Source organism: Schistocerca gregaria, chromosome 3, assembly GCF_023897955.1.
Source record: "Schistocerca gregaria isolate iqSchGreg1 chromosome 3, iqSchGreg1.2, whole genome shotgun sequence".
Classification (NCBI taxonomy): Eukaryota; Metazoa; Arthropoda; class Insecta; order Orthoptera; family Acrididae; genus Schistocerca; species Schistocerca gregaria.
In genome coordinates, this window is record NC_064922.1 from 355,105,284 (window position 1) to 355,117,915 (window position 12,632).

The following is a 12,632-nucleotide window of genomic DNA, read 5'->3' on the forward strand; positions in this document are numbered from 1 at the left end:
TGGTTCATGCACGATGGAGGATGGAGCTCCTGCACATTTCAGTCGAAGTGTTCGTACGCTTCTCAACAACAGATTCGGTGACCGATGGATTGGTAGAGGCGGACCAATTCCATGGCCTCCACACTCTCTTGACCTCAATCCTCTGGACTTTCATTTATAAGGGCATTTGAAAGCTCTTGTCTACGCAACCCCGGTACCAAATGTAGAGACTCGTATTGTGGACGGTTGTGATACAATACGCCACTCTCCAGGGCTGCATCAGCGCATCAGGGATTCTATGCGACGGAGGGTGGATCCATGTATCCTCGCTAACGGAGGACATTTTGGACATTTCCTGTAACAAAGTGTTTTAAGTCACACTGGTACGTTCTGTTGCTGTGTGTTTCCACTCCATTATTAATGTGATTTGAAGAGAAGTAATAAAATGAGCTCTAACATGGAAAGTATGCATTTCCGGACACATGTCCACGTAACATATTTTCTTTCTTTGTGTGTGAGGAATGTTTCCTGAAAGTTTGACCGTACCTTTTTGTGACACCCTGTAAACTATCCTAAAAGTGTGAATGAAAATGACACTCATCGTTGGTGTGAGTATTAGAGGACACTGGTGTGATTATGCAGTGCAACATAGGTGGGCTTTTTTTAAACATAAAATTGATGTGGATCGTAGTTAACTTGAGAGAAACTGTTGGTATTTTTCGTGATAGAACTATTTTTTAACTTACATGGCTGACAACATTGTTGTTTGGAGGTAGCCAGTTAAATTTCACATCTAGATATGAGGGCTAAAGCTAAAGATTTATTTTCCCAACTATCGCAGAAACTACCATCAGACACTTCATTTATCATTCTGCATGTAACAAATAGCATTCTGTAAATCTTAAAGAAGCGTCATCCGGGTGAACACATCAATTGCTAACTGTGTGTCTTACAGTGACTGTATTTTCGCAAGATAAGTCTCTTTTTTTTTCCCATGTGAATAGTTAAAAGTACTTCCTTAACTGACAATCTGCTCAATGTAGCAGGACCTACCAATACTTGCTTCCTCTGTATAGTGTCATTGTGGCATTTATGCCACACTTCAGCCCGTGTTTTATCATATTTGATTTGTTTGGTTGCTGTGTATCTTCTGTTTGTTTTCTCTCCTTTGTGGTAGTGATACATACTGATAACATACCACACGTGTTTCACACATTGATGCCTGTTATGCTTAATGTGTTGGGTAAGGGTTACAAACTGCCACCGCAGGAATAAGAGATCCGCATTAAGAGATCAATCTCTAATGATACTGTTTTATATGATTTTCGAGTAATTGAAATACAGATGGTCGCCAATACACAAAGGACACTTATTGTATTTTACATACTATAATGCTGTAGACTATAGGGCATACCATAATTTTTAAGCAGTTATGTTAAAAAATATTTTTTTTACGATTTTTATTATTAGACTGCAAAGCCAGACTAAAAGAAAATATCTTAGTTTATAAAAACAAAAATCCTTGAGAGTTGTCTTCTTCTAGTTTTGGCCATTTTGCCTCCATTCCCCGATTTCTTCATTTAGTCTTCCTCGGTTTTCAGTTCTTCTTTACTAGTCAGCCAATTGTGGATGGTTTTTTTCTGTTGGAGGGCCAAAATGCAACTCAGCTGCTCTGCAGCGCAAAGTTATGATGATCCTCGTGTACGACTTTGATGGTATTATCCTAACGCGTAATGTTCCTCCGCGGCAGACTGTCAGTACACAGTATTACTTTGCAAAAGAAATGGCGAAACTTTCTGCGCAACCCGCCCATCAGTTTGCGCGACAATGTACGGGTGCATACAGTGAAAGCTGTGGCTGCTCTGTTAGGTCTATGGGACTGGGAAGTACTGTACCATCCACCATACTACCCAGACTTCAGTCCTTGTGACTTTGATTTGATCCCGAAGGTGAAGGAACCACCCAGTGGCATTTGCTTCAGAACTGTTCCAGAGAGTTGACAGGCAGTAGACCGCTCCATTCGCACCATCAACTGAACAGGCTCTGCTAACGGTACTACACCTTCCACATCACTGGCAACGGGTTCTACGCAGCGCTGGTGGCTACTTTGAAGGACAGTAACAGGTGCAAACATGTAACGCGTTTGTATCGGTTGTGAATAAATAGTTGCCACTATTTAAGTTCCAACCTTCGTACAAATGCGATTCCTGCCCACTCCCCAATATTTTTTGAGAATTGTCTCACTAATTTGGGAAATTAATATGCAAAAGGATTAGGAGCACCAGCCACAAGAATGTGAGGAGATTGTTGTTGTGGTCTTCAGTCCTGAGACTGGTTTGATGCAGCTCTCCATGCTAATCTATCCTGTGCAATCTCCTTCATCTCCCAGTACCTACTGCAACCTACATCCTTCTGAATCCGCTTAGTATATTCATCTCTTGGTCTCCCTCTATGATTTTTACCCTCCACGCTGCCCTCCAATGCTAAATTTGTGATCCTTTGTTGCCTCAGGATATGTCCTACCAACCTATCCCTTCTTCTAGTCAAGTTGTGCCACAAACTTCTCTTCTCCCCAATCCTATTCAATATGTCCTCATTAGTTACGTGATCTACCCACCTAACCTTCAACATTTTTCTGTAGCATCACATTTCGAAAGCTTCTATTCTCTTCATGTCCAAACTATTTATTGTCCATGTTTCACTTCCATACATGGCTACACTCCATACAAATACTTTCAGAAACGACTTCCTGACATTTAAATCTATACTCGATGTTAACAAATTTCTCTTCTTCAGAAACGCTTTCCTTGCCATTGCCAGTCTACATTTTATATCCTCTCTACTTTACTGTCATCAGTTATTTTACTTCCTAAATAGCAAAACTCCTTTACTGCTTTAAGTGTGTCATTTCCTAATCTAATTCCCTCAGCATCACCCGACTTAATTTGACTACATTCCATTATCCTTGTTTTACTTTTGTTTATGTTCATCTTATATCCTCCTTTCGAGACACTGTCCATTCTGTTCAACTGCTCTTCCAAGTCCTTTGCCATCTCTGACAGAATTACAATGTCATTGGCGAACCTCAAAGTTTTTATTTCTTCTCCATGGATTTTAATACCTTCTCCGAATTTTTCCTTTTTTTTTCCTTTACTGCTTGCTCAAAATACAGATTGAATAACATCGGGGAGAGGCTACAACCCTGTCTCACTCCCTTCCCAACCACTGCTTTCCTTTCATGCCCCCTCGGCTCTTACAAGTGCCATCTGGTTTCTGTACAAATTGTAAATAGCCTTTCGCTCCCTGTATTTTACCCCTGCCACCTTTAGAATTTGAAAGAGAATATTCCAGTCAGTGAGGATGTTAGTCACCAATATTTACTTATTTACTTTTAGAAACAAAGGTGCATTTGGACTATAGGTATTAAAATAAAATTTACAGATTATAATTTGCCTATTATCAGTTTCAAATTGTTTTAAATTGTGGTTGGCCTGTGACAAAAGGAACTGGCAAGCGGACTTCGGTGAGAGAGCTTTCTTGCATTTTTCCAGGCCATTAGTGGTGTGGCAGATGAAACACTGAGATGGCTGCAGCATGTCCTTGAAGCAGCTTGAGGTCGATGGCGAGGTATGTCTGGCAGCAGCTGGAGTCTGTTGTGGTTCTGGGTTTGATAGAACTTGGGGAGGGAGTTTCACAGGATGTGGTAAATGTCAGCATGGCTTGATCTGAATACTGCGAGGAGTTCCTAAGGAGGAAGCGGCCACTGGTAGTGGGATGGTTATTGATGAATATTGATACTTGAAGGGGGGAGCAGACTACCAGTAAATTAGAAAACTCTTGAGAGGTGGTTACTGGAGTGCTCTTTCAGTTGCCTGAGGAAAATGGTTTCAAATCTATTCATATTTGATGCTGTATTGTTTTAAACATTCTTGTAAAGATATTTTCTTTCCTATTCTTCTCAGTAATCAAATATTGAAGTTTTATGCAATGTGAATAGGAAGTGTAGCTGTTGTGTAACAAATATTTCGAAGTAAAGGCATGAATAGCTATTCGCGAAAAAGTTATAAAAATCTGTTGCATATTCTCTCCATATAATGACTGAACCCAAACCTTAACATAGTTCTATATGCAACCGCTGCCCTCTCCATTAGGAGTAACATATATCATTGAATGTGGTGTGAATACCACCCTGTATCATCACTCTTACAAAATATTCTTTTGTTAATTTTTCCTTAAAAAATTCCTGGTTGGTATTTCTGTTTATGTAATTTCAGGAACATTTTGAGTATGTATATTTTCACAATAGAGAATTTATTTTTACTATTTTTTAATTTCATTTCAGAAGCGATCGAAAGGTCATGTTCTCCTTGATCTGGTTTTTCAACATCTAGAGCTTATTGAGAAGGATTATTTTGGTCTCCAGTATTCTGAAAATGGAGCAGCACCAACACCCAGCAACTCTGATCTTGTGGTAAGGACATTCACAAAAATAACTCTTTAAGAAAATAAGAAAGTTTACTAGAAGGGAAAACATATTATGAATTTGTAATTTCTCATAATTCATTTTAGTATATCTAAGTGACAGTTACAATATTAGTGTTTAATGCTAAAAAAGTTGAGACAGAGGAAGAAGATACACCAAAATATGCCTGACATCACCATTGTATTTTTTTTAATGAATGTTGTGCACAACCTACTCTTCAGTAACTGCCAAATAAATGTAGAGAGGAAATATTTGACAGTTAATGAAGAGGAGTCACCATGTATCACTGGTCTTCCTGACAACTGTGATGGAGTATTTGTCTGCAAGAAGTATGATTTGTTTGGGATTGGTTGTGGACCTGAGTATGACAGCTGTTTCAACAATTATTAAAATAGCATAATTGGAGAGGACAGAGAGATCAAAAGTGAGGCAGGTTGAAAGGCGGGGAAATTGTGTAAGATTTCTAGGAGTTGGTTGATGGAGTTAAAAAATGGTACAAGACAAATCTGATATTGACATTGGGATTTTGGTGGTCATTGTAATGAATTGCCCCCTGCAGGTCCGGGGGTTAGAATAGGCCCGAGGTATTCCTGCCTGTCGTAAGAGGCGACTAAAAGGAGTCCTTCCCCCCTCGGGGGTAGTTAGCGCCTGCGTCCGGAGACGGACGGTTTCACGACCTATATTTGCGTTCATTTTGATTTTTCACTTCTTCTGGTTTCTTCCTTTCTTTGGTTGGTTCCTTTCTTTGTTCTTCTCCATCTCACTGTCTGCCTTACTCTTCTCCTTGCCTTCTTCTCCTTCTCTGGTCTCCGCTTCGGCGTTTGAGACAGTCTGTCCTTTCTTTCCCTCTCTCCTTTCTTTTTCCTCTTCTTCCTTCCTCCCTGTGCATGCCTCAAGGCCGACCCACGCGTTCGCACGCATAGCCGGTGACGGGGTAACGCGTAATTCCCCACCCTGGGTAGACAAGTAAGGCACACACGTACCCCCTGGTAAAGGCCATGCCCAGGGAGGGGTGATTGTCTGAGCTGACACCTTCCAACCATGTTGATTGGTCCCTCCGTCCATTTCTCGGGAGGTGTGACCTGAGGTGTGAACAATCATCTAAGGCGGGAGTGCCCTGTGAGAGGGTCCCCACAAGGAAGGAGCGCGCCATCGGAGACGCTGGCAATCATGGGGGATTCCTCCGCAATGGATTTTTCTCCTTCTTCTTCTTCTTCTTCTTCTTCTTCTTCTTCTTCTCTCTCGACTTCTGCCCACAAACGGAAACTTGACTAGCCACCAGTGACAAAAGTACTACCGCCTGCCCCACAGTTCCTCGTAGTTTCTCGATCTGAGGACGGAAAGGATTTTTCCTCTGTCAACCCTTTCGTTATCCAGAAGGGCGTAGATGTCATAGCCGGATCTGTCAAGTCTTGTACCAGGTTGCATAATGGTACCTTGTTACTAGAAACTGAGAGTGCCTTTCAGGCACAAAAACTGCTTCGGGCCACACTCCAGTACACGTTCCCTGTCCGGGTGGAGGCTCACCGCACTTGGAATTCGTCTCGTGGTGTTGTATATACTAGATCACTCGACGGATTGACTGACGAGGAGATTTAGTCTTTCCTCGCAGAGCAGGGTGCTGACGGCTGTCCATAGGGTCATGAAAAAGGTCAACAATGACCTTGTACCGACCCGGACACTTTTCTTGACCTTTGATAGTGTTCAGCTGCCGTTGCGCATCAAAGCGGGCTACGAGGTTATTTCTGTTCGCCCCTATGTCCTGACACCTACGCACTGCTACCAGTGTCAGCATTTTAATCACACTCGCCAGTCTTGTTCCAATGCGGCTACATGTGTGACTTGTGGCAGGGATGCCCATGAGGGTGACTGTCCACCTCTGTCTCCTCGTTGTGTGAACTGTCACAGTGACCATGCAGCATCGTCCCGCGACTGTCCCATCTACAAGGAAGAACGCTATATCCAAGAAATTCAGGTCAAAGAGAGAGTCTCCACCTCAGCTGCTCGCAAGCTATTTGCTAGTAGGAAGCCCACGTTGCTCCCAGCGGGGAAGTACAGTACTGTCCTCGCCTCTCCTCGGACTACCAAGGAGGTGGCGACGCAGACATGCGATCTGACCTTCAGCACTACGGTCGTCCGTTCGGCCAGTGTTATGATCGCCCGGTCAACGTCTCCTTTTCCTCCTGTCGCCCCTCCGACACAAGCACCTTTATCAGCTTCTGCCAGGACGAAAACCCAGAAGTCAGAGGTACGGGCCTTCAAGAAGGAACTGTCTCGTGCAGACCTTCTATGTACCTCGAACTCTCAGCCATTGACCAATCCTTCCACAAAACGACCTTCCAAGAAGGCTCATAGGAAGCACAGTTCTCCTTCCCCGCCATGGAGCGTTTCTCCTCCTGCGCCACCCAGCGGTTGCCGCCCCAGGCTGTCATCCGTTTTGCCTGGCCGCACCGCTGGTAACAGAACATCTGGCCGTTCACCAGCGGAGGAAGCTCCCCCTCCCGGCCATCTTCACAAGATGGCCGTTGAACCTATAGAACAAATGGACGATGATTGTCCGCCTCCTGCTAGCGGCGGCAGTGCTCGCTCGAAGCCGGGCCCTCAGTGGCCTTAGAGATGACCCCTTCTTGCATCTTCTTCTTCTCACGATGGCACTTATTCACTGGAATATTCGCAGCATTCGCTCCAACCTAGAGGACTTGAAATTGCTGCTCCGCTTGCACCGTCCGCTCGTCTTAGCCCTCCAGGAAACGAAGCTACGCCCATGCGATCAAATTGCCTTGGCACACTACACCTCTGTGCGTTTTGACTTACTCCCTGTGGCAGATATTCCGGCTCATGGAGGGGTTATGTTGCTGGTCCGGGTGATATCTACTATGATCCCATCACATTGCACACCGGCCTGCAGGCAGTTGCCGTCCGCATTACTCTCCCCACTTTCACAATTTCCATTTGTACTGTTTACACTCCATCATCGTCTGCTGTTACCAGGGCAGACATGCTGCAAATTATTGCTCAGCTACCGAGCGAGGTGGTGCAGTGATTAGACACTGGACTCGCATTCGGGAGGATGACGGTTCAATCCCGCATCCGGCCATCCTGATTTAGGTTCTCCGTGATTTCCCTAAATCACTCCAGGCAAATGTCGGGATGGTTCCTCTGAAAGGGCACGGCCGACTTCCTTCCCCATCCTTCCCTACTCTGATGAGACCGATGACCACGCTGTCTGGTCTCCTTCCCGAAACAACCAACCAACAATAATAATGCTCAGCTACCTGCACCATTTTTGTTAACCGGAGACTTCAGTGCTCACCATCCTCTTTGGGCCTCTCCAGCATCCTGTCTGAGGGGCTCCCTGTTAGCAGTCGTTTTCAACCAGACCTCTCTGTATGAACTACCCAACTTGCACGCCAGTTTGAGTGATATGCGCTTTCTGATACATATTCGAGCGACCACTTCCCGTGTGTTATCCATCTCCTACATCATACCCCCTCTCCGTGCTCAACTAGTTGGAACATCTCCAAAGCAGACTGGGGCCTCTTCTCTTCCAGGACGGCCTTTCAGTATCAAACCTTCACAAGCTGCGATAGTCAGGCCGCACACCTCACGGAAGTCATTCTCACTGCTGCTGAATATTCCATCCCTCACACTACTTCTTCTCCACGCCACGAACCGGTCCCCTGGTGGACCGCAGCATGTAGAGACGCCTTACGTGCTCGTCGACGTGCTTTACGCACGTTTAAACGCCACCCTACAGTGGCGAATTGTATCAATTATAAACGATTACGTGCTCAGTGTCGTCGTATTTTTAAAGAAAGCAAGAAAGCCAGCTGGGCTGCTTTCACAAGCACCTTCAACAGTTTTACTCCTTCTTCTGTTGTCTGGGGTAGTCTGCGCCGGCTATCTGGCACTAAGGTCCACTCACCAGTTTCTGGCTTGACGGTCGCAAATGACGTCCTTGTGGCCCCTGAGGATGCCTCCAATGCCTTCGGCCGCTTTTTCGGAGAGGTTTTGAGCTCCACTCATTACCCCCCTGCCTTCCTCCCCCGAAAACAGGCAGAGGAGGCTCAGCCACCTAACTTCCACTCCTCGAATTGTGAAAGTTACAATGCCCCATTCACCATGCGGGAACTCGAAAATGCACTTGCCCGGACACGGTCCTCCGCTCCAGGGCCTGATTCTATTCATATTCAGATGCTGAAGAACCTTTCTCCTGCGAGTAAAGGTTTTCTTCTTCGTACTTACAATCTCATCTGGATTGAGGGACATTTTCCCGCATGCTGGCGCAAGTCTATTGTTGTACCGATTCCTAAGCTGGGGAAGGACAAGCACTTGCCTTCCAGTTATCGACCCATCTCGCTTACCAGCTGTGTCTGTAAGGTAATGGAGCGAATGGTTAACTCTCGGTTGGTTTGGTTGCTCGAATCTCGACGCCTACTTACCAATGTACAATGTGGATTTCGTAGGCGCCGCTCTGCTGTTGACCATCTGGTTGCCTTGTCGACCTTCATTATGAATAACTTCATGCAGAAGCGCCCGACCGCGGCTGTGTTCTTTGATTTGGAGAAGGCTTACAACACCTGTTGGAGGGTGGGCATTCTCCGCACCATGCATACATGGGGCTTTCGCAGTCGCCTCCCTCTTTTTATTCGTTCCTTTTTAATGGATCGGCAGTTCAGGGTACGTGTGGGTTCTGTCCTATCAGACACCTTTCGCCAGGAGAGTGGGGTGCCACAGGGCTCCGTTTTGAGCGTCGCTCTCTTCGCCATAGCGATCAATCCAATAATGGGTTGCCTCCCAGATGATGTATCAGGCTCCCTTTTCGTGGACGATTTTACCATCTATTGCAGCGCGCAGCGTACATGTTTCCTGGAGCGCTGTCTTCAGCTTTCTGTTGACCGTCTTTACTCCTGGAGTGTCGCCAATGGCTTCCGTTTTCCTGCCGAGAAAACGATCTGTATTAACTTGTGGCGCTACAAAGTGTTTCTCCCACCGTCCTTACGACTCGGCCTCGTTGCTCTCCCATTCGTGGAGACAACAAAATTTTTAGGTCTTACGTTTGACAGGAAACTTAGTTGGTCTCCACATGTCATATTTGGCTGCCCGTTGTACCCGTTCTCTAAATGTCCTTCGTGTTCTCAGTGGCATGTCGTGGGGAGCAGATCGAACCATCCTACTTCGCCTATATTGGTCGATCGTCCGCTCCAAGCTGGATTATGGGTGCTTTGTATACTCCTCTGCACCGTTCATCTTACGCCGCCTCAACTCCATACAACATCGGGGTTTACGGCCTTCGATCGGAGCGTTTTATACTACTCCCGTCGAGAGTCTTCATGCTGAAGCTGGTGAATTGCCACTCGCCTACTGCTTTGTCGTTACGCCTGTCGGCTACTGTCAATGCCCGACCACCCATCGTATCGTTCCTTTTTTGACGACTCTCTTGACCGTCAATACAGGTTGTATGTCTCTGCCCTGCTACCCCTGGCGTTCGCTTTCGTCGCCTCCTTCAACACCTTGATTTTTCACTCCCTGCAACCTTTAGAGTGGGCGAGAGCCACACGCCACCTTGGCTCCAGGCTCAGGTTCGCATTCACCTTGACCTCCGCTCGCTCCCAAAGGAGGTTACTCCCAGTTCGGTATACCATTCCCGTTTTGTCGAACTTCGTTCGAAGTTCATTAATATGACATCTACATCTACATCTACATCTACATGACTACTCTGCAATTCACATTTAAGTGCTTGGCAGAGGGTTCATCGAACCACAATCCTACTATCTCTCTACTATTCCACTCCCGAACAGCGAGCGGGAAAAACGAACACCTAAACCTTTCTGTTCGAGCTCTGATTTCTCTTATTTTATTTTGATGATCATTCCTACCTATGTAGGTTGGGCTCAACAAAATATTTTCGCATTCGGAAGAGAAAGTTGGTGACTGAAATTTCGTAAAAAGGTCTCGCCGTGGCGAAAAACGTCATGCTGTAATGACTTCCATCCCAACTCGTGTATCATATCTGCCACACTCTCTCCCCTATAACGTGATAATACAAAACGAGCTGCCCTTTTTTGCACCCTTTCGATGTCCTCTGTCAATCCCACCTGGCAAGGATCCCACACTGCGCAGCAATATTCTAACAGAGGACGAACGAGTGTAGTGTAAGCTGTCTCTTTAGTGGACTTGTTGCATCTTCTAAGTGTACTGCCAATGAAACGCAACCTTTGGCTCGCCTTCCCGACAATATTATCTATGTGGTCCTTCCAACTGAAGTTGTTCGTAATTTTAACACCCAGGTACTTAGTTGAATTGACAGCCTTGAGAATTGTACTATTTATCGAGTAATCGAATTCCAACGGATTTCTTTTGGAACTCATGTGGATCATCTCACACTTTTCGTTATTTAGCGTCAACTGCCACCTGACACACCATACAGCAATCTTTTCTAAATCGCTTTGCAACTGATACTGGTCTTCGGATGACCTTACTAGACGGTGAATTACAGCATCATATGCGAACAATCTAAGAGAACTGCTCAGATTGTCACCCAGGTCATTTATATAGATCAGGAACAGCAGAGGTCCCAGGACACTTCCCTGGGGAACACCTGATATCACTTCAGTTTTACTCGATGATTTGCCGTCTATTACTACGAACTGTGACCTTCGTGACAGGAAATCACGAATCCAGTCGCACAACTGAGACGATACCCCATAGCTCCGCAGCTTGATTAGAAGTCGCTTATGAGGAACGGTGTCAATAGCTTTCCGGAAATCTAGAAATACGGAATCAACTTGAGATCCCCTGTCGATAGGGCCATTACTTCGTGCGAATAAAGAGCTAGCTACGTTGCACAAGAGCGATGTTTTCTGAAGCCATGCTGATTACGTGTCAATAGATCGTTCCCTTCGAGGTGATTCATAATGTTTGAATACAGTATATGCTCCAAAACCCTACTGCAAACCGACGTCAATGATATAGGTCTGTAGTTAAATGGATTACTCCTACTACCCTTCTTGAACACTGGTGCGACCTGCGCAATTTTCCAATCTGTAGGTACAGATCTGTCGGTGAGCGAGCGGTTGTATATGAGTGCTAAGTAGGGAGCTATTGTATTAGCGTAATCTGAAAGGAACCTAATCGGTATACAATCTGGACCTGAAGACTTGCCCGTATCAAGCGATTTGAGTTGCTTCGCAACCCCTAAGGTATCTACTTCTAAGAAACTCATGGTAGCAGATGTTCGTGTTTCAAATTCTGGAATATTCCATTTGTCTTCCCTGGTGAAGGAATTTCGGAAAACTGCGTTCAATAACTCCGCTTTAGCGGCACAGTCGTCGATAACAGTACCATCGGCACTGCGCAGCGAAGGTATTGACTGCGTCATGCCGCTTGTGTACTTTACATACGACCAGAATTTCTTCGGATTTTCTACCAAATTTCGAGACAATGTTTCGTTGTGGAGCCTATTAAAGGCATCTCGCATCGAAGTACGTGCCAATTTTCGCGCATCTGTAAATGTTAGCCCATCTTCGGGATTTCGCGTTCTTCTGAACTTCGCATGCTTTTTCCGTTGCCTCTGCAACAGCGTTCAGACCTTTTTTGTGTACCACGGGGGATCCGTTCCATCTCTTACCAATTTATGAGGTATGAATATCTCAATTGTTGTTGCTACTATATCTTTGAATTTGAGCCACATCTCGTCTACATTCGCATAGTCAGTTCGGAAGGAATGGAAATTGTCTTTTAGGAAGGCTTCTAGTGGCACTTTATCCGCTTTTTTAAATAAAATTATTTTGCGTTTGTTTCTGATGGATTTGGAAGAAGTGGTATTGAGCCTAGCTACAATGACCTTGTGATCACTAATCCCTGTATCAGTCATGATGCTCTCTATCAGCTCTGGATTGTTTGTGGCTAAGAGGTCAAGTGTGTTTTCGCAACCATTTAGAATTCGCGTGGGTTCGTGGACTAACTGCTCGAAATAATTTTCGGAGAAAGCATTTAGAACAATCTCGGAAGACGTTTTCTGCCTACCACCGGTTTTGAACAAGTATTTTTGCCATCATACCGAGGGTAGGTTGAAGTCCCCACAGCCTATAACCGTATGAGTGGGGTATTTATTTGTTAAGAGACTCAAACTTTCTCTGAACTGTTCTGCAACTGTGTCATCGGAGTC

At 45.2% G+C, this 12,632-nt stretch overlaps 1 protein-coding gene across 5 annotated transcripts in view; it reads left to right on the forward strand.

Annotated features, from left to right (window-relative positions):
• Window positions 1-12,632, forward strand: part of LOC126356243 (tyrosine-protein phosphatase non-receptor type 4) — a 172,249-nt gene that overhangs the window by 27,756 nt on the left and 131,861 nt on the right. For all 5 annotated transcript variants that reach the window (XM_050007069.1, XM_050007073.1, XM_050007070.1 and 2 more), the window contains exon 4: window positions 4,322-4,450. In XM_050007069.1, coding sequence (XP_049863026.1) covers window positions 4,322-4,450 — 129 coding nt within the window. The remainder of the gene's footprint in view (window positions 1-4,321; window positions 4,451-12,632) is intronic.